Below are 23,461 nucleotides of genomic sequence, written 5' to 3' on the forward strand. Positions count from 1 at the left end.
GCTAGGGGATTGAACCTGGGTTGGCTGCCTTCAAGGCAAATGCCCTACTCGCTGTACCATTGCTCCGGCCCCAAGAGTACACACACACACACACACATATGTATATATGTGTGTGTATGTATGTGTATATATATATTTGCTTTTTGTGTCAGACTGAGCGATGCACAGGGGTTACTCCTGGCTCTGCACTTAGGAATTACTCCTGGCGGTGCTCAGGAGACCATATGGGATGCTGGGAATCAAAACTGGGTCGGCCATGTGCAATGCAAACGCCCTACCCCCTGTGTTATCACTCCAGCCCCAAGAGTATATTTTTTAAAAGAGAATTCACTGGTTGAAAGGAGTCAGCATGCAACTACTTAATGTCAGAGTTGTTGGGGTTTTTTTTAAATAAGTATTTCATTTAAGCGCCATATTTAGAATACTGTTAATGGTAGGTTTCATGCATGAAACATCCCATCTATTAGACTGTCTACTTCACTCCATCTATTTTAGTGTGTATTTTATTCCATCAACATATGCAGTTTTTTTTATTTGGGGGGAAGGGCACAGCTGGTGATGCTCAGGGTTTATCCTGGCTCTGTGTTCAGGGATCCCTCCAGAAGGGCCTGGGGACAATATGGTGTGCCAGGGATCAAATCTAGGTTGGTCACATGTAAGGCAAGCACCCTAGCTATTGTACTTAGTTCTGGCCCCAATATAAGCAGAATAATACAGAGTGGACAATGCGAAATTCTTTATGAACCGCATCTGGCAGTGCTCAGGACTTATTCCTGGCTCTGTTTTTAGGGATTTTCCTGGCGGTACTCAGGGGATGAAATGTGGTGTTGGATTTGAGCATAAGCTCAAAATAAGTAAGGCAAGAGCCTTACCTGCAGTACTATCTCTCTGGCCCCCTCAATGCTGCCTTTTAAAGACTATGAATAAGAATGGTATCTGAATAGTTATTACAATGTGTGTTTAGGGCATCGGGGAGCATGCTTTTGCAGTTAAGAGTTCTAGGTTTGATCCCCAGCATTGCATGGTGTCTCAAGCACTGCCAGGAGCAACCCCCTGAGCACTGAGCTAGAATTAGCCCCTAGGCTCTACCAAATGTGGCACTGGAATAAAAAATAGCAATAATAAAGTGTTTGCTTAAATTAATACTATTTTTTGCAAAGGAAAGAAAGAAAATCTAAGGTGCCCATTATATGAAATATACATAATTAGTAAACAAATATCCATGGTTAATGTTCAGATTTTAAAAATAAGCTGGGCTTCTCTTTTCAATGTACACTGACAAACAGCCTGTTCAAGAGTGCATCTTTAGGATTACTTAAAATTTTGCTATGTGATAGACACACTAGTCAGAGAGCAAAACATTTACTCACTGCAGTCACTGCTGTGACAAACTATAATGCTATAATAATGATTTCAGAAAATAAAATTCAGAGGTCGAAACAAAAGTCAATTTAATAACATAAATATTGTATACCATTGTAAGCAGAGTTATCCTGGTTTTCCAGCTGATACTTTATTAGTAGCCTGAAAATCCCCCTAGAGAAAAACAAACAGGAATTTTAATCCAGAATGCCAATGTCAAAAGATTAACAGCAAGAAGTAAAATACACATAGAGAAGTTAAAATACATTTCCTGGCTGTACTATTCTATTCTTTTCTTCAAGATACAGCATAACATATCACTGGAGTACTTGAAAAGGAAAAGTTTTTAATATCGTTTTACGATAAATCCAGAAATATTTTTTCCCTCTCCTCATACTACAGGTTAGTTCATTACCGAAAACTTGGAAATACATAATAAAATCTGAACAATATGAAGAGGAAATATTAATCCCAGAACTCTAAAATAAGTTATTAACATCTGCTGTGGAGATATCTGTGAATGCTTTCTTAAATATTTATGAAAATGAGGCAATGAAGAAAAATAAATCCATGCATTTATATTTTTTAGACATGGTATTATATATCATTTATTGACTTCCACATGTCTGAAAAATTCTTCCTTGGGGCCAGACGATAGTACAGCGGGTAGGGCGTTGTCTTCGCAGCCAGCCCGAGTTCCATCCCGGGCATCCCATATGGTCTCCTGAGCACTGCCAGGAGTGATTCCTGATTGCAGAGCCAGAAGTAACCCCTGAGTATAGCCAGGTGTGATCCAAAAAAGCCAAAAAATAAATAAATAAAATTTAAATAAAAAATTTAAATAAAAAGTTCTTCCTAAACAATTGTTACTGTTGTTTGTGTTGCTGGGGATTAAACACAGGGGCCTCACACATGCAAGGCAAGTGCTCTGCCTCTGAGCCTTTCCTGTCACCCCCCCCCCCTTCCTCATGGCTTACTCCTGGGTCTGTCTTCAGTGATCACTCCTAGTTGTGCTCAGGAGACCATATTTGGTGCCAGGGATTAAATCAAGGTCAGCTGTCTGCAAGGCAAGCACCTTAAACAAGTTTTATCTCTCTAGGTCCCAAAGCAATATTTTTGTTTGTTTGTTTTCTTTAGAAGCTACAATCTGTGATGCTCAAGGGTTACTCCTGGCTCTGCACTCAGTAATTACTCCTGGTGGTACTGGGGACCATATGGGATGCTGAGGATTGAACCAGGTAGGCCACATGCAAGGCAAAAGCCCTACCCACTAACTATTGCTCTGGCCCCTCAAATAAATTTTTTTTTTTTTTTTTTGCTTTTTGGGTCACACCTGGCATTGCACAGGGGTTACTCCTGGCTCTGCACTCAGGAATTACCCCTGGAGGTGCTCAGGGGACCATATGGGATGCTGGGAATTGAACCCGGGTCGGCCACATGCAAGACAAATGCCTTACCCACTATACCATCAGCCCCTAATGGACACTGTTTATCAAATTTAACATTTTCCTCAATTTTACATTATGTTCATAAAACTGAACATAATTTTTCATATTTTAAAGCAGAATTATGAGTCTGGAAGCAGTATTAAAGATTTCCAGGAGTCTTGAATGTGGCAAGTATTTAAGAATTCTTGGAGTCTCCCAAGGAGACTGGAGGCCTGGGGGTCCCTCTTGGCAATACCTGGATAATTAGGCTCGTGGTTCAATGTAAGAGTTATAGGATATGGTGCTGTTCAGGCCCTCCAGCAGAGACTGGAGGTACCAGGGATTACTGGGGGCTGCTCTGGAAATGCGCAGGAGCCTCCAGGGCTACACCAGGCAATTTCATGGGACTGTGTGGTGAGGAGATAGAATCGGGGTCAGCCACATGCAAATCATGAACCTCAGCCATTATACTACTTCTCTGGCCCCATGATAAACATTTTAAACTCCTGCATTTTCAATTATATGATACTGTAGTAAATAATTATTATAAGCATATTTTGAAACAATTGTTTTATTATAAAGTAATGCTACTTTACTCCACAGATAACTTTTGGTTAAGATATTTAAAAATTTTTTTTTTGTTTTTATTGTATTTTGGACTGGAGCAATAGCATAGCAGGTAGGGCATTTGCCTCGCAAGTGGCCAACCCAGGTTCGATTTCTCCGTCCCTCTCGGAGAGCCCGGCAAGCTACCAAGAGTATCCTGCCCAAATGGCAGAGCCTAGCAAGCTACCTGTGGCATATTTGATATGCCAAAAACAGTAACAAGTCTCACAATGGAGACGTTACTGTTGCCTGCTCAAATAAATCGATAAACAATGGGACGACAGTGCTACAGTGATGTGCTATTATATTTTATTTTTTAGTTTAATTTTTTTTTCTTTTTGGGTCACATCTGGCGATGTATAGGGGTTACTCCTGGTTCATGTATTCAGGAATTACTCCTGGCAGTGCTCGGGGGACCACCTGGGATGCTGGGAATCAAACCCAGGTCAGCCACGTGCAAGGCAAACACCCTACCCACTGTGCTATCACTCCCTCTAGCCTCCTGGTTAAGATATTTGACTAATTAATATTCCCATAAAATAAACATTAAATAATACTGGGTTTTGCAGAATGGCAGAATGAACCAAAAATTTGAACTATGTTACAAAACCATCAGTGGAGGTCAGCACACATTTAAGTAGTGCTAAAAATATTTATATTACAGCAGTGAAGGGTCTGGTGTTAAAACACTGGACACTTGAATCTCAATCATAAATTACTTCATAACTCTGTAATTCATGGTGGTACAATTAAAAACCCTGAGTGAGCACTACTGAAGACACATCTGACCATAGTCATGGCAACACTATCACATAAAACAATGAAGGGAAGGTCGCAGAATCAGGAAATTAAAATAAACACGTTTGAAAGAAAGTGAAAATTTAAAAATAATAAAACTGAGTTAAAAGTAAATTCCTATGTACCTCTTATCTCTACCCTTCCTTCTTTAAGTACTATCGTCAGTACTATACTGAAATAGGTATTTCTTATTTTCACATGTATAAAAATTTTTATTTGTGTGTCAATATAAATTTGCATACTTATTTTTTTTTAAGTATTGCTTTACACGCTTTTTTAATTTATCCTCAACAAAAACATACAGGTCTGCACAAAAACCAACATCACAACACTGTTATATACAGCAGTCAAATTCCTGGCTGCCAATACTGTTTCTATATCTGTTACAACTCTAGACTCAACTCTGATTGCTTTATGACTGTATTATAATAACTGCATTACTTTAAGGTTTTTTCATTGTGTGTGGCTTTATCTTTTCTTTTGTTGCTGTTTATATATATAATGGTAAATATGGCTACCACTGCATAATGTTTGGAATAAAAGGGGATGGATTAATGTGTATATTTATTGTGCCAGACTGGAGTGATAGCACAGCAGGTAGAGCGTTTCCCTTGCAAGCAGCCGACCCGGGTTCAATTCCTTCGTCCCTCTCGGACAGCCCAGCAAGGTACCAAGAGTATCCCGCCCACATGGCAGAGCCTGGCTAGCTACCTGTGGCATATTTGATATGCCAAAAACAGTAACAAGTCTCACAATGGAGACATTACTGGTGCCCGCTTGGGCAAATTGATGAACAACAGGACAACAGTGCTACAGTGCTATTTATTGTGTCATTTTGAACAGGAATGTCCTTATGGGGCTCTTTAAACTCTTTGGGCTGCCAGAGAGAAAATATAGTGGGTAGGGCGCTTGCCTTGCATATATATGTTTAATTCCCAGAACTATATATGGTACCCCATGCCTCAACAGGAGTGATCCCTGATCAAAGAGACAGAAGTAAGCCCTCAGCTCCGCCAAATGTGGCCCAAACACCAAAGAGAAAAAAATATTGTTTGGGTCTGGGAATGTGGCTCAGTGGTAGAGCACACACTTGCTTTGGAGGTGTAAGACCCTTGGTTTGATCCTCAACACCATAAAAGAATTTAAAAAACAAAGACACCAAATTTTCTATAAAATTTAAAACATACAAAAATTATTTACACATATATTTAGATCTAAAACATTTCTAGCGTGGGAGGTATTGCTAGCTTTTTATTTTTTTAATTTTTAAATTTTTTGCTTTTTGGATCACACCTTGTGATACTCAGGGGTTACTCCTGGCTCTGTGCTAAGGAATTGCTCCTGGCAGTGCTCATGGTACCATATGGGATACCAGAGATCGAACGCAGGTCAGCCACACGCAAGGCAAATACTTTACCCACTGTACTATTGCTCAAGACCCTTGCTAGCTCTTTAATTTTGTTTTGAGACCACAACAACTCATACTAAGAAGCTATTCCTGGTTCTTTGCTTAGGAGAGGCTCTGGTGGTTCTCAGGGGTAGCACAAGAGATTTCTGTTTGTTTTGGGGTTACTCCTGGCCCTGTACTCAGGGATTACCCAAGGCAGGGCTTGGGATGTGGATACCAGGAATTGAACTTGGGTGAGCCATGTGCAAGGTAAGCACCCTGTCTACTGTACTATTGCTCTAGCCCAGTCTTAAAATACTCACAACAGCAGGGCACTTGCCTTGTACATGGCAATCTGAGTTCAATCCCTGGCACCCCACTGGGCTCCTGAGCCCTATAGGAGTGCTCACTGAGCACAATGAGGTGTGGCCCAAAAATTTAAAAAAAAGAAAATTTTAAAAAGAACACACATTTTTCCTCTTCTACTTAAACCTTAAATATCTATTCTCAACAAACTTTGTTGTATTTCAACACTGTTTTCATTAAAAACATGTACAGAATTTCACTATTTTTTTTTGTCAGTTTTTTGTTTTGGGGCCACAACCAGCAGTGCTCAAGGATCACTACTGGTGGAGCTCAGGGGACTATATATGGTGGTAGGAATGGAACCTTGGTTGGTCTCATGCAAGGGGAGTGAGCACCCTACTTGCTGCATTCTCTCTCTGGCCCAGAATTTTACATTTTTGAGATAAGGACAGTTTGGTACCAAGAACTCTTCTAAATGATTAATAATTTATGTTTGTTGCCTTATGTGGTATCCAGATATTCATATCTTCTATTAATTCAGATATGCCTTTTGGTTAGGAGGCTCAAAGGAATTTACTGGAGGGACAGTATGCAGTGGTAAAGCATTTGCCTTGCATGTGTGAGGCCCTGAATTTGGATCCTCAGCTCAGCCAAAAAAAAAAAAAAAAAAAGGTTCCCTAGAGACATTACACAAAGATTTTGAATATATAAGCTTTGGAGCTCAGCAGATTTGGACATAATCTCTGTGCCATTAACTGTAGCACTGTAGCACTGTCGTCCTGTTGTTCATCGATTTGCTCGAGCAGGCACCAGTAGTGTCTCCATTGTGAGACTTGTTCTTACTGCTTTTGGCATATCAAATATGCCACGGGTAGCTTGCCAGGATCTGCCATGCACGCGGGATGTTCTTGGTAGCTTGCCAGGCTCTCCGAGAGGGACGGAGGAATCGAACTCAGGTCAGCCGTGTGCAAGGCAAATGCCCTCCCCACTGTGCTAGGGCTCCAGTCCACTCTGGTCCCTTAAACCATAAATTAAAAAAAAAAAATTGTTTCAAGGGTTGGGGCTGGAGCGATGATAGCACAGCGGGGAGGGCATTTGCCTTGCACGCCGCCCGACCCGGGTTCGGTTCCCAGAATCCCATATGGTCCCCTGAGTGATTCCTGAGTGCAGAGCCAGGAGTAACCCCTGTTCATCGCCGGGTGTGACCCAAAAACCAATAAATAAATAAACAAACAAACAAACAAATAAACAAATAAATAGAATTGTTTCAAGGGTTGGAGTGATAGGACAGCAGGGAGGGCATTTGCCTTGCTTGCAGCCAACCTGAGCTCAATCCCCAGCATCCCATAGGCTCACCCGAGCATTGCCAGGAGTGATTCCTGAGTGCAGAGCCAGGAAGAAGCCCTTAGCATTGCCGGGTGTGATCCAAAATGCAAAAAAAAAAAAAAAAGAGAAAAGTTTTTAAAAAAGTTTTTGTTTTTTAAGTGAGGGACATACATTGAGTGCCCAGGGGATCAGGGGGTGCCAAGGACGAAATTCAGGCTTCCTGCATGAGGAACCTGTACTCAGCCCATAGGGTCGCCTCTCAGGTGGCAAGATATATCTACTGATGACCAGTAAGCCCCTGACCTGCAGACCTATTCCATACACCCAAGATCACAAGGAAATATCCCAGGTGACCTACGCACCACCAGGTGAGGCCCAAGCCAACCTGCTCCCCGCCACAATAAAAACAAAAGTGACTGGAGCAATAGCACAGTGGGTAGGGCGTTTGTCTTGCATGTGGCCGACCCGGGTTCGATTCCCAGCAACCCATATGGTCTCCTGAGCACCTCCAGGGGTAATTCCTGAGTGCAGAGCCAGGAATAACCCCTGTGTGTTGCTGGGTGTGACCCAAAAAGCAAAAAATAATAATAAAATAAAATAAATAAATAAAATAATTTAAAAAAAAAAAGTGACCTGAGGATGATTCTCTACCAAGTGAGCTTATGCCTTAAAGAATTCGAATGGAAGAAAAAGAAAGTGCTTGGAAACATGACTATCACACTTCAAAAGTAGGCACAACGGGGCTGGAGCAATAGCACAGCGGGTAGGGCATTTGCCTTGCACGCGGCCAACCCGGGTTTGATTCCCAGCATCCCATATGGTCCCCTGAGCACCGCCAGGAGTAATCCTGAGTGCATGAGCCAGGAGTAACCCCTGTGCATCACCAGGTGTGACCCAAAAAGAAAAAAAAAAAGTAAGCACAACTACAGACCTTAATACTGATCTTGAAGAGTTGGATGATAGTACATTAGATAGGGTGTTTGCCTTGCATGTGGCCAACTTGCATGTGGGTTTAACCCCTGATCCCTGTAATATGTGATTCCTGAGTGCAAAGGCAGAAATAAGCCCTGACCACCCCTGGGGGTGAGCCAAAAACCAATCCCTCCCACCAAAAAAAAATATAAGTCTGTGAAGATCATGAAATGTGCTCCTTCATGTAAAGGACCCCATATTTAAATCAGAATGTTCAAATGAAACTTTGAAAAAAATGGGGGGCTGAAAAGATAGTACAGAGATTAAGGCACTTGCCTTGCACACAGCTAACCCTGGTTTGATCCAGGTGTCACAGGTATTTCTGTGAGCACAGAGCCAGGAGTAAGCCGTGAATATAATCGAGTATAAACCAAAATCAAAGAGAAAAAATATTTTAAAAGAACATAAAATAAAAATCTAAGCAAAAATAAAAAGCAATTTTAAATAAAAAGAACTTATGATAAATAATCAATGAATTATAATATCCAATACACAACTTAAAATGTCTAGGGCTGGAGAGACAGTACAGCAGATTGAGAACCTGCCTATACCCAGGTTCAGTTCATTGCACCCCATATGGTCCTCTGAGCCCTGCCAGGAGTGATCCCTGGGTGCAGTCAGGAGTGAGCTCTAAACACTGTCAAGTGTGGGCCCCTTCCTGGCCGCCCCCCAAAATAAATAAAATATGCATCAAATTTTAAGTAAAATCTTCTATCAAATGCTTCCTTGGCAATAGGACTGTCTTTTTCTTTTTGGGGGGAAACCCCAGCAACGGTAGTGAGTTGTGTGTTGAAACATGGAATGTAATCGAGATAAAGCGTAAACGAAGTGAAACTTATCACGTACAAGGGTGGGGACTGGGGAGGTGGGAGGGGGCGGCAGATATACTGGGGGGGTTGGTGATGGAAGATGGGCACTGGTGAAGGGAAGGGTGTTTGAGTATTGTATAACTGACATAATCCTGAGAACTATGTAACCCTCCACTTGGTGATTCAATAAAAAAAAATTTAAAAAAAAATCTTCCAAAATTCTTTTACCATGTTATAGGCGTGGGGTAAGGTATTTGACTTGCATGCAGCCAACCCAGTTTTGATCCCTAAAACTGGATATGGTTCCCCAGGTACCACTAAGGGTAACTCCTGAAAACCAATGGGTATAGCACCCCTAATTCTTTCATGTCTGTATTTGACACTCAAGTGCTTTTATTCATCTCATGTGTGACATAATAAAGTATATAAAAATTTATAAAGACAAATGTTATATTCTTCTTGCTTTACTACTGGGCAATCTAGTATTAAGCAGTTTATATTATACAGTATTGGAAACTACTGTTATTACTATTTCTCATAGTTCTTCAAACTAAGGACTTAGTAATACTTCAGTATCAGTATTAAACCCTAGCTGTGAACATTATAAAATACACTGAGTTTCCTTAAAAAGAAACGAATTCATTCTTACCTTGCATTAGGGGTAAGGCTTCTTAAGACATGAACTAACGAACTAAGTGGTAGTGATCCAGACTGTTTAACCAGGAGAGAATTCTCATAGGAAGTTTCTTCAGTGTAAGGACTATATGTAGTAGTTTCATACCAGAGCCAGTTATAAAGACTCTGTTTTGCATGATCCCACACTAGAGAACAGGATCAAAGAAAACAAGAATTACTATTTTTATATAGTTATACTACTATATTCTACTCCAAGAATGAGAACACACTAAAAATAAATTCTGCAATCAGAGAGACACCTCATCAGGCTTTGCATATGAGAGGCCTAGGTTCAATCGCCAGAACCACATGGTCACCAAGCACTACTAAAAGCAGCCCCTGAACACAGAGACAGGAGTACCTCTAGAACCACTGGATGGAACCAAACAATACAAAAAACTTGTGGTTGCTCAATGAGCTGAAAGCAGGCTTTGCATGTAGGAGGCTGAGGAATCAATCTATCTGAACTGCCACCTCACAATCTTATTTCATTGTTAATTAACATCTGCTTAGATGTTAAATATAAATTTAACTTTTTATTTTTGGGGCCATATCCATTGATGCTGAGGGCCTACTCCTGGCTCTGCACTCAGGAGACCACCTGGGATGCCAGGGATGAAACCTGGGTTGGCCGAATGCAAGCCAAGTGCCTTACCTGCTGTATTATCACTCTGGCCCCCTAAATACAAATTTAAAATTTATGAGTATAGGCCAGAAATCAAGAGGCCAAGCACATTCTTCACATGTAGGAGGCCAGGTTTTGATCCCTGTATTACATTATTCCCTGAACGAAATCAGTAGAGACTCTGAAGCACAGAGCTGTAGTAGTCCTGAGCATCACCAGATGTGACACAAAAATCAAATAATAAAAATGAAATAAAACAAAACACATGAATTTTATCAAGGCATTCTTTTAAAAAATTTTTTAGTAACTTAGCATTTTGCACCAGAGAAAAAAGTGCAGCAGGTAGGGTCCTTGCTCTGGTCCCAATATCAAATCCTTAAAAAATTAAGCTCTGAACAGGAGAGAAAGCTCAAAGGCATGCTTTATGGGGAGACGGTAGGCATGGAGTGGGCGAGAAACTGGGCATGGATTCAATCCCTGGCACTGCATGGTTCAAAGCAGTAATATTGTTCAAAACAGTGATATTGCCAGAAGCAATCCCTGAGAATCAAGCTGGAAGTAGTCCTGGAGTACTGGGTGTGGCCCCCAAACAAACAATTTTAACAGACCAATAAATGAATAAAGTCCTGAATCAGTTTGAGAACACCTACTTTTTTGGCAACCCATGTAATTTAACATAAAACAGGAGATATACTGAAAAAAAAATTGTGGGGGCTGGAGCAATAGCATAGCGGGTAGGGCGTTTGCCTTGCATGCGGCCAACCTGGGTTCAAATCCCAGCATCCCATATGGTCTCCTGAGCACCGCTAGAGTAATTCCTGAGAGCAGAGCCAGGAGTAACCCCTGTGCATCGCCGGGTGTGACCCAAAAAGAAAAATAAAAAAAGAAAAATAAATTAATTAATAAATAAAGGCTACTACAAATTTAAAAAAAAATTGTGGATTAAAAACATAAGGAAATTAATTTTCTGGGGCTGGAATGCTAGTACAGTAGGTAGTGCATTTGCCTTACATGCAGCTGATCCAGGCTTGATCCCCAGCACTCCTTATGATCCCCCAAGTCTGCCAAGAGTGATCTCTGAGCACAGGAGTAAGCCCTGGAGTAAGCATTGCCAGGTTTGGCCCAAAGAATCAAAACAAATAAAACTTTAAAAAATAACAATTTTCTAAGACTAATCTCAAGAAGGAAAAACAGTGATATTAGGGGGTCAGAGTGATAGTCCAAGAAATAAAGCATCTGTCTTGTAAGTGACTGCACTGGCTGCAACCTTTTGAATCCCAGCACCACATATGGTGCCCTGAGTACTGACAGGGGTCACTCCTAAGCAGAGCCAGGAATAGCCCCCAAGAACTGCAGGGTGTGACTCAAACACAACCATCACACCCCCCTTCAAATTTAACTTACTGAGAGGAGCATTGAGGTGATCAATAGATGCTATAAGGTATATGTTATGTAAAGATGACAACTGTCCAATAATTTGCTGGCTTTTGTCTCCTCTCAACGTTTGACTATCCAAATTATGGATGAGAAGAAAGAGTTTTAAAGAAGAATCTAAAAGAAAAGACAATTATTATTTGTAATGCTTATTTTAAAAATCTACTGCAAAGACTACGCATTAAAGAGTGTATCCGGGATAGGATGAGGGCTTAAGGGTCTAGAGCACATGCTTTGCACGCAGGAGCCCCACATGTAAGCCCAAGCACTATCGCTGGGAGTGGACCAATAATACATCAAAGTAGTACAGGACAAAATAACTATTACACAGAAAAATGAAATATATTTGATAGGATATGTCAGTCACTCAAAATAAGCAAGACATTATTCAAATCTTAGGAAAATATTTATTTTTAAAAAAATTTTTTTTGGGTTTTGTGGCCACACCTGGCAATGCTCAGGGGTTACTCTTGACTCTGCAGTCAGGAATTACTCCTGGCAGTGCGCAGGGGACCATAGAGTTCAAGAGACTTAATCTAGGTTGGCCACATGCTGGACAAGCATCCTACCCACTGTACTATAACTCCAGCCCCTCAACACCTAAGACAATTTTAATAGAAAGAGAAAGAAAGCTGGGGTGACAGTCCACAGTATAGGCTTTCCATTTTCAAGGCCAGGGTTCAATCTTCACCAGGGGCAACCCCTGAGCAGTATACTAGAAGAAGCTCTTGAAGCTCTATGAGGTGTGTTCTCAAAACCAAAAAAAAAAAAAAAGAAGAAGAAATAGAAATTGTTGAAAAAAATAAAAGAAATAAAAGAGAGAACCAGAATGTTTAGACAAAACTGGACTATTAAGTACTTGAATCAGATCACAAATAAAGCAGGTTTAATATAGGATAGGAAATAGGGCAAGCAAGATAACTGTGAGGCTGGAGGTAAATCTGTGCATGCAGAATTGTAAGGTGAGAACAAAAAAAAGTTTTTAATTATCATTATGAAAGAATATAAAGAATTTAATTATCATGAAATCCAAAAGAAACAAGAGGAAATGGAGAAGTACTAGAATGATGCTCAAAACTGAGGTCCGAGAGGTAAAATATGATAAAAGTCAACAAAGAGAGCAAGATGTAGCTCAGTGGTAGAGGAAGTGCTTTTCATGTCTTAGACCCTGTGTTAGATCTCTGGTACCATTGGAAAAAAAGTGAGTGAGAGTAGGAAGATAGCTTAGTGGGCTGGAGCACACATAGGCAGCTTGGGTTCCATCCCAGGCATCACAAAGTCTCCTGAGCACCAAGTTGGAAGTAGCCCCTAAGTACCACCGGTATGGTCTAAAAAACAAAACCCAAATAAAAAAAAAATCAATGGAAAAAATAGAAAGAAAAATGCAATTATCAATACCATTTAAATATTAAGAAGAAATCAGGTAAAGTGCAAATGGCAGGATATGTCTGCAAAAACTCTGACCTCCTATTAAACAGAGAAATATAAAGACTGTGCAGGGGGACTAGTTAGGTTTTTCTCTTAAGATGGAAGACATCTTACATGTTTAAAAACCTTTGGTAAGTCTCTCAGGGGACTAAGAAATGGGACATTTGGCATTTATGAAAAGGATGAGCCTTTTAAAGAAAATAAGCCAATTTCTCTATTGCAAGTAGAGAACATGAGAGACAAATAATGACAAAGATTCTGAGATAACACATTTTGAACATGGATATATAATTATTCATTATGTAATTTAAAGCAATTTAAATATATAATTATACTGTAATGACAATCATGATTATAATATTCATACTAAATTTAGTTATATTTTATGCAAATGTATACTCAATTCTATATTATAAACTGTATATACTGTATATAAACATATGTATAAATGCATCCTAGTAAACTTATGTATGTTCACACAATGACTTAAACACCTACTTTATTTAAATCTTCTTTTGGCTTTGGGGCCATACCTTGCAGTGCTCAGGGGCTACTCCTGGCTCTGTGCTCAAGAGTACTGCTCCATATGTGATACCAGGGATTTGAAACCGGAATGGCAGGATGCAAAGCAGGTACCTTATCTACACTCCCTGGCCCAAGGGACCTATTTTAATGAGCACCTATTTAAACAGGCACCTACTTAATCAGTTGACCATCACAGTGTTAAAACTACTTTTAAATTTGGTGCATGAGGGACTGGAGTGATAGCTCAGCGGGTAGGGCGTTTGCCTTGCACGCGGCCGACCCGGGTTCGATTCCCAGCATCCCATATGGTCTCCTAAGCTCAGCCAGGGGTAATTCCTGAGTGCAGAGCCAGGAGTGACCCCTGTGCATCGCCAGGTGTGACCCAAAAGAAAAAAAAATTTTTTGGTGCATGGGATCAGTGCTTAGGGAACCTAGTGTTTATTTCTATCAGTGCTGGGGCCCTCAGGGATAAAGTCAGAGGTATTCAGGGGACATGGGGTGCTGGGGATTAAACCGAGAGTTTCTGTAAGCAAGACATGCACTCTAGCCCTTTGAGCTATCTCACTGATTGTTTTTTAAAATTTTAATCAATGACTAAATGACAGTTGTTAAGCTGTAAATAATTTCGTCTGTTTGTATGCTGGCACCCAGCACTACTTATTGTCTACTCCCAGCTCTGTGCACTGACATCACTCCTGGTGGTATTTAGGAAATTATGAGAGGCCGGGGATCAAACTCTGGCTTCTTAAATGCAAAGCATGCCCATTGAACTATCACTCCAGCTTCTAAATAATTTCATGTCTAGTTTTCTGAAATGTTCATGTAACCAAAATATTCACACCAAAAATTTTTTCCTGTTTCAGATTTTAGTATATGAAATTATTCAAATGCAGTGATATGTACTCAGAATAAATAAGAATGTTTTAAAAAGTATAGAACAATATAAAAGTACCAAAGATATACTGCTAATCACCTAGATCATTGCACATTTGCCAAACAAAATCTGAAAATTATTCTGAAATAACAGACTCTGAATATAGAAATTCAAGGTAGTATGAGTAACTCTTGTCAGATTAGTGAAGTTTACACACAAAAAAAGTTCATACTAACATAAGAATAAATAGAAACAGGTGTTTTACTTCATTGTAAAGCTAGAGGATCAGATTCATGTTACCTTCTTTAAATTTGTTTATTATCCATTCTAGCTGGTCCAGCACACTGCGGAAAGTACCTATATGATCAAGGACTTCTTCTGTTATAGAATTCAAGATCTATATCATAAAAGCAGAAGATGTACATTGATTATAACTTATTTTATCATATAAGATAGATATAACTAGCAAATGAATCCCTTGTTATCACTTACAAATGAGTTTGGATTTTTTTCATTAAGTCTGGTAGCTCCCTTTAGAAATTCTACTGGTACTTAAGTATATTTAATTCATTTTTTTGCATACATTATCATTAAAAAGACACAGGAAAGAATATCTAAGGAATAAAGATAATATAAATGGCCCTCCTGCTTTCAGCAACATGAAAAATATTAGAGAACTATAGATTTACCCAAGGAACCAGACCATAAATGTTGTGGACACTATAAAAAAGACTGGCTAATAGCCAGCACCTAAAATATTTTAGTTTTAAAATTATTACATATTTGTATTATTTTTAGAGTATTAAAATGATATTTTTGGGTCACACCGGGCAATGCACAGGGGTTACTCCTGGCTCTGCACTCAGGAATCACCCCTGGCGGTGCTCAGGGGACCATATAGGATGCTGGGAATTGAACCTGTGTCAGCTGCGTGCAAGGCAAATGCCCTACCCGCTGTGCTATCGCTCCAGTCCCATACAGTATTAAAATGATATTTAAGCAAAACAAAATTGAGGTCCCCATCATCCTATTCTTCGTATCTGGTGTAGTGAAGAAAGCTGAAATTCCCCTAAGGTTTAAGATATTATTTGTTACATGGCAGAAAATTCAAAGATGGGGTTTCAAAGCTAGAAGAGCTGTCTATGTCTACACATGGTCTTAAGGATGTGCAATCCTACTAGTATTAAGGTTCAAACCAAAAACCTTTCAGTTGAATGCTCCAGAATTGGAAACAGCATCTTCATTAATGTGAGAGTACATACTGACAAGGATATACTCTACCTTTTAACATTTTTGAAACTTACTGATTTCACACTGATTCCAGGAAAGAAGCCATTGATGACAATATGAATGGAATCCTGCAGCATAGTGGTCCGAAATCTTTCTAGTAAATCTCTCTTAGAACCCAAGCCATAAAGCACAACATTGAAGCCCAGGCTGTTAGGAAAGATGACATTCATTCATCATTAAACAGTTCATAATGATTTCTAACTTATACAAGATGAAAGCACAATTTTGTTTTGTCGCCACATAGGACAGTCCTTGGGGCTTACTCCTGACTCTGTGCTCAGAGATCATTCCTAGAGGGGGTTCTGTGGACCATTTGTGGTACCAGGGATAGAACCCAAGTCAGCTGCATGCAAGACAAGTACTTTACCCACTGCAGTATTTCTCCAGCCATAGTGAAAGGTTATGAGTATAAAGTGCCATGATCTTTTTAGAAATACCATACCAAGTGTAGGGAATGCATAGGAAGGAAGAACAAAACTGTTTAAGACAATGGACTTCAATAAAGTTTTACAGAGAAAAATATAAGGTGGTAAGTGATTGATAGGTCACATTATATAGGATTTAAAGTGGCTAGATATGGAATGTGAGGAAAAGAGAATATTTTCTTTCTTTTTTTGGGGGGGGGGAAGAGAATATTTTCAAATGTTTTTTTGGCACTGGCAACTACATGAATGAAATGATAATTCATTCTGCTAAGCACTGCAGCAGAAGGGAATGGTAGATGAAGCTAAGTTGTAGATGGCATGCTTCACATGTTTGAGGCCCTGTGTTTCATTCCTAGTACCAAAATATCATGTACATGCTGAGTGAAATGAGTCAGAAAGAGAGAGACAGACATAGAAAGACTGCACTCATCTATGGTATATAGAATAACAGAGTGGGAGACTAACACCCAAGAACTGTAGAAATAAGTACCAGGAGGTTGACTCCATGGCTTCGAGGCGGGCCTCACGTTCTGGGGAAAGGGCAACTCAGAGAAGCGATCACCAACTATATTGTAGTCGAAGGCCATGTGGGGGAAGGGAGTTGCGGGCTGAATGAGGGCTAGAGACTGAGCACAGCAGCCACTCAACACCTTTATTGCTAAATAGAGAGAGAGAACAGAAGGGAATGCCCTGCCACAGTGGCAGGGTGGGGTGGGGGGGAGATGGGATTGGGGAGGGTGGGAGGGACGCTGGGTATACGGGTGGTGGAGAATGGGCACTGGTGAAGGGATGGGTTCCCGAACTTTGTATGAGGGAAGTATAAGCACAAAAGTGTATAAATCTGTAACTGTACCCTCAAGGTGATTCTCTAATTAAAAATAAATAAATTAAAAAAAATATATATCATGTACAGTATTTATGGGACACAGTCACATGGAAATCTCTGATGAACATTCAAATATCCATGTCTAAGAGTGAGGCACAAAATAGATAGGACAACAGTTATGGGAGTTATACACCTACAAAAGCAATCAAAGCCAAGACAGATAATGAGATAATCCAGAATACCATGTTCTGGGGAACAAACAAGTTCAACTCTGTGACTACTTTACTAAGGCTAATAAGAAACAGTATTTATTTGATGTTCTCTAGCAATGTAGGATAGCTTAAAATAGAAATGTAAAAAAGAAATAAAGACCCCAAAGAGACCAAGGTAGAAGTACCAATTTGGGGGGGCTGGAGTGATAGCACAGAGGGGAGGGCGTTTGCCTTGCACCAGACCGACCGGGGTTCAAATCCCAGCATCCCATATGGTCCCCTGAGCACCGCCAGGGGTGATTCCTGAGTGCAGAGCCAGGAGTGACCCCTGTGCATTGCTGGGTGTGACCCAAAAAGCAAAAAAAAAGTACCAATTTGGGGGTGCTAAGGCAAAGGAATTCAGAGAATTAGCAATTCTATAGAAGTAGTTGGCTATGGTGTAGTTTGGGAAGCAAAACAAATCAAGTTATCAGAGTTGATAAACAGTAGAAATAAGAATTGGTGGACAAAGGGATGATACTAGAATGATGACGTTAGAAAAGTTGCTTTATAAATTTATAAACATACAGTATTTACAGGACACAGTCACATTGAAATCTCCGATAAACATTCAGATATCCATGTCTGTTTAAAAGTGAGGTACGAGTTAGACAGAACAACAGCTATGGAAGTTTAATTTATCAAAAATGATCCATAGGGGCTGGAGTGATAGCACAGCGGGTAGGGCGTTTGCCTTGCACGCGGCCGACCCGGGTTCGAATCCCAGCATCCCATATGGTCCCCTGAGCACCGCCAGGGGTGATTCCTGAGTGCATGAGCCAGGAGTGACCCCTGTGCATCGCCAGGTGTGACCCAAAAAGCAAAAAAAAAAAAAAAAATGATCCATATAGTTTTTGAGAGAACTAAAGTTCTTGGAGAGAAATTAATCATTCTCTAACTAGCATTACCTCGGAAGAGAGTTGGCAAAAGAAAACAGCTGAGAAAACTGATTTCTATGCTCTTCCTGTCTGTGCAGTTGTCACTTTATTTATCCCAGTGACTATGGAACTCTCAGTGCTCAGATTTACTTTAGTATATACTTTTTGTTTTCTTTTGGTAATCATACCTGGCGGTGCTTAGGGATTACTCCTGGTGGGGTTCAGGGGACCATATGCGGTGTCAAGGAGATAAAACCGGCATCAGCTGCATGCAAGACCTTACTCTTATATTTATGCCAGTCCCTTAACATACATTCAAAACACTTTCTGTATTAAGATCCCTTTTTAAAAAAGTTTTTAATTTAATTTATTTTTGTGTCACACTCGGCAATACTCAAGGATGTTACTCCTGGCTCTTCACTCAGGAATTGCTCCTGGCGGTGCTCAGGGGGACTATATGGGATGCCGAGGATTGAATCCAGGTCAGCAGTGTGCAAGAAAAATACCCTATCCACTGTACTATTGCTCCGGTCCCATATTAAGATCCTTTTGAATTCTCTGGTATCCCATAAAGTATCCTGAGTCCTGCCAGGAGTGATCCCTGAGCACAGAGCCAAGAGTAAGCCCTGAGCACCACTGAGAATGACACCCAAACCAAATATATATATATATATATATATATAATTACTTTAAGCTTTATATATATAAACTTTATACATGTGTATATATATATTTAAAGTACTAAATACATATATTAATGTATATACATTTATAGTAATTATAGCCAAAAAAATTGCTTTTAACTAAATCATGAAATGTCTGGAAAGAAAATAAAATTGGAAAACTATTTGAAGAAATAGTTTCAAGAAATAGTAAAATGTTTATAGGACATATAATATAGTCTCACAAAATTCTGGAGATTTGTGACCAGAGAGATAATACATTAGTCAGGGCACTTACTTTCCACATGGTTGATCCCCAGCACCATAAATGAATCCCTGAGCACCAGTGGGTGCAATCCCTAAACGCAAAACCAGGAGGAAGCCCTAGACACAGTCAAGTGTGTACCTTCCCCCACACCCCCAAAAAAGGCTGGAGATTTATAGTTCATATAATAGAATGAGAATAAAAGAAAAAATATTCCAACAATGGAGTTGGGAGTAGCCGCCCCACACACAGCCAGGTGTGGACTCAAGACCCTTCCTTGTTCTACCACCAAAAATCCATAAAAATAAATGAAAGACATATTCTTTCAATTAAAAAACTCTTTGAAAAACTGGCTTAAAATATAAAATTTATTACTTCTGATCATGTTTTTAATTATGTGGGACTACATGATACTCAAAATCGTTAAAAATTTTTAAAGAACTATCCTCTTTCTCATTATAAAAAGGATAGATGCTTATTATAAAAATTTCATAGTCCAGAAATATATGCAAGAAACTAAAATCCTGACTGTACTAAGACAATTACTTTTCTTTATTATCTCGCCACTAAACTTGATATATAGATTAATAAAATTGATGAGCTTATATTTTTTATTTGAGAATATTGTTTCTATGCCAGCTTTGAATAATCAATTTTAATTATTGCAGTCATCACTTTTTGTGTTTGCTATGAATTTGTAACTAGTTAACTAGTTCTCTCCGTAGACCGATTTTAAGTAGCCTACAAAATTTAGCCATTTATATTAGCAAGGTCTCTGTAGAAAAGATTTAGTTTTTCAGTGTAGTGTCCTGTCTTAGAGTGGTATTTCAAAATTATATACATCCAACAACTATTTTCTTACAAGATTGGATTGTACAATTAATAGTCTAATAAATTCAAATACTACAAAAGGAAACAGACTTGATTTTCAAAGGATAAGCATTATCAGTATTTCTTTATATATGCATATATAGGATCATATATGTATGTGTTAAATATACTTATATATTTAAAGGAGCTGGAGTGATAGCACAGCGGGTAGGGCATTTGCCTTGCACGCAGTCAACCCGGGTTCGATTCCTCCATCCTGGCAAGCAACCGAGAGTATCCTGTCCACACGGCAGAGCATGGCAAGCTCCCTGTGGCGTATGACAAAAACAGTAACAAGTCTCACAATGGAGACATTACTGGTGCCCGCTCGAGCAAATGGATGAGCAACGGGATGACAGTGACAGTGATTACTCCTGATATAGTAGATTTTCAAGTAGTTTTATGAGTAATATAATTTGAAGAAAGGTTGTCTTACTAGTGGCTTTAACATCTGACAGAATTAGAAAAGACAAAAATCCTACAGACTACAGATTTTCTTAGAAAGGGCATATAATAATGTGACATTTCTACGCCTGAATTATGAAGTTGGGAAAACACCATTTCCCCCCCAATTTTTTGTTTTCTTTTTGGGGCTTGCTCAGGGGTTACTCTGGGCTCTGCACTTAAGAATCATTTCCAGTGGACTTGGGGGCCCAGAAAGGATGCCAGGGATCTAACACAGGTCAGCTGTATGCAAGGCAAGCATCCTACCCATTGTACTACCTCTCTGGCCCCCTCAACTCTTAAATATAAATAAGAATTACTTATCAGGTTTACTGCAAAAAAGTAAATTATGGTAAGCTTCTTTGATTTTAACACACCTAACATAAATATATACCACTAATTTTATGAGTTTACAATAATAGTACTTACTGTAACTGCAACATCCATTTATGAAATAATTGTTCATATCGTTGATTTAGTTGTTTAAGTTCAGCAGAAAAGGAAGGAGGAACCTTGCTCAATAAGGTACGTAAAGTTTGCTATAAAAAATGGAAGTGAGGAAAAAAAATCACTCTCAAACCAATACATCAAAACAATTCAAATATTTCCTTGGCGGTAGAGATTAAAAGAGGTGTCATAAATAAAATTATTAAAATATTATTTAATCTTGTTTGGTAATGGGTGCAATAAACAAATATACATATTCTTCAAATATGACTTATTCTGTGTGTGTGTGTGTGTGTGTGTGTGTGTGAAGTGCTGGGGATTAAACCCTAGTCTCATGCATTCAAGGTATGTATTTTTCTACATCCCTGGCCTAATTATCTGCTGACTTGAGATTTTTTAATATATTTTTTAATATAAAAATGTTTTAACAGAAAAGTTTTATCTAGAACCACTAAGTGTACAGCTTTAATCTTTAAAATGAAATGGGTAAGGTGATTGCCTTGTATGCAGCCAACCCAGGTTCAATCCCCAGCATTCAATATGGTCCCCCAAACACTGCCAGGAGTAATTCTTGAGTTGAGAGCTAAAAGTAACCTCTGAGTACCATTGGGTGTGGTCCAAAAAACTCCAAACCATCTCCTCCCGAAAAAAAATTACTATGAAAAAATTATCAAGCCTACGTTTCAGTTTTAATAACAATCCAGAAAGGATTAACTTATAGATTTCACCAGCTTTATACATTCTGTACAATCATCATGTATACCCCACCCACTCCCCCAAGTTATTTGAAGCAATCTGTCAACACAGCTATTATGATTGATGATATCAATATGTCATAAATATGTATTCATTGAAGCTATCTGGCTGCATCTAAAAAAAAAAAAAGGTGGAGCAGCAAAAATCCTATCATCCTACTAAAGCTGTGTTTACCAAAAAACCAAAGCTATACTGCACGTACATAAGTTAAAGAAAAGGAACATAGGAGTTGGCGCTAAGTTAAAGAAAAAGAACATAGGTGCTGGAGCAATAGAATAGTGGGTAGGGGCATTTGCCTTGCATGTGGCTGACCCGGGTTCGATTCCCAGCATCCAATATGGTTCTCCAAGCACCACCAGGAGTAATTTCTGACTGCATGAGCCAGGAGTAACCCCTGTGCATCACGGGGTGTGACCCAAAAAGAAAGAAAAGGAACATAAAATCAAGAAACGAAAATAAAGCAAACTAACTGTTTTCCTTGAAACAAATTCATTTCTTTGGTGGGGGGAGGATGGATAGGTGGGGATTGATTTGGAGTCATATCCAGTGGTGCTCAGGGGACCATGTGGTACCACATACACAGCAAGTCAACGCTTAAACTATCAAAAAGCCCCCATCTGGCTTTTTGAGCCAAATTTTTACCTAACCTCTCACCTGAGTCTCTATTAATGAATGAGTCATATAACAAAAACACAAAATACACAACTACACAGTACCATATGACCTTGTTCATAAAGGCTCACTACCTATTGAGACTATTTTTAGATACCTATTTATCTCTTTTGCATAGTTTGTGAACTGTCAAAAGCTGGTATACTTTAGAAAACTGCTCTAAACTCTATTTTTAGAGAACAATAAAATCTCGGTACTCTGAGACAATAACAATATCTCCTCTTCCCCTTTTTTCTGGAGCTGTGTTGAATCCAGGGCCTCATATATGCAAGCAATGCACTATATCACTGGGCTGTATTCCAGGCCCTAAAAATCTCTTTTCAACTTGATTATCAACTCCACTTTACATTATAAACTTATCTCATTTCAAAGGTTCCCTCTGCACTCTAAGGAAGGTTAAAGTCAAAACCCAACAAGTATAACTGTATGCTATTTCTATAAAATGTAATACTGAAATCATATAGTGGGGCTAACTAAGAGCACTAGGTAAATTTTCTGTAATATCAATATGTAGAATGTTCTCCACTTTTTGGAAAGATTTGTAATTGTGATTTGTAACTGTAATTTTTAAAAAAATTTTTATTAGTGAATCACCGTGAAGGACAGTTACAGGCTTACAAACTTTCGTGCTTGCATTTCAGTCATACAATGATTGAGTACCCATCCCTCCACCAGTGCCCATTTTCCACCACCAATGGTCCCAGCATCCCTCCCACCACCTCTACCCCGTCCCCTCCACCCCACCCTGCCTCTGTGGCAGGGCATTCCCTTTTGCTCTCTCTCTCCTTTTGGGTGTTGTTGTTTGTAGTAGAGATATTAAGTGGCCATCATGTTCAGTCTAAAGTCTACTTTCAGCCCGCGTCTCTCATCCCGAGTGGGCCCTTCTAGCACCCTTTACTTGCTGGTCCCTTCTCTATCTAAGCTGCCTTTTCCCCCCAGTATGTAAGGCCTGCTTCTAAGCTGTGGAGTAATCCTCCTGTAATTAAAGTAATTAAAGATAATACTTATCTCTACTACTCTTGGGTATTAGTCTCTCATTCTGTATAACTGTAATTTTTAATTGAAATAAATTACTGTAACCTGAACATTAATTCAGTTTTTGTTTTATGAGCAGTATGAAG

At 39.4% G+C, this 23,461-nt stretch overlaps 1 protein-coding gene across 13 annotated transcripts in view; it reads right to left on the minus strand.

Moving 5' to 3' along the window:
• ORC2 (origin recognition complex subunit 2) overlaps positions 1 to 23,461 on the minus strand; it is a 53,070-nt gene that overhangs the window by 5,404 nt on the left and 24,205 nt on the right. For 12 of the 13 annotated variants that reach the window (XM_055122667.1, XM_055122659.1, XM_055122666.1 and 9 more), the window contains 6 exons: positions 20,895 to 21,004; positions 15,859 to 15,991; positions 14,855 to 14,951; positions 11,698 to 11,844; positions 9,643 to 9,814; positions 1,475 to 1,536 (listed from right to left, as the gene is read on the minus strand). In XM_055122667.1, the coding sequence (XP_054978642.1) occupies positions 1,475 to 1,536; positions 9,643 to 9,814; positions 11,698 to 11,844; positions 14,855 to 14,951; positions 15,859 to 15,991; positions 20,895 to 21,004 (721 nt within the window). The remainder of the gene's footprint in view (positions 1 to 1,474; positions 1,537 to 9,642; positions 9,815 to 11,697; positions 11,845 to 14,854; positions 14,952 to 15,858; positions 15,992 to 20,894; positions 21,005 to 23,461) is intronic. The other variant, XM_055122665.1, reaches the window with a different exon arrangement.

This window comes from Sorex araneus, chromosome X (assembly GCF_027595985.1).
Source record: "Sorex araneus isolate mSorAra2 chromosome X, mSorAra2.pri, whole genome shotgun sequence".
NCBI classification, from domain to species: Eukaryota; Metazoa; Chordata; class Mammalia; order Eulipotyphla; family Soricidae; genus Sorex; species Sorex araneus.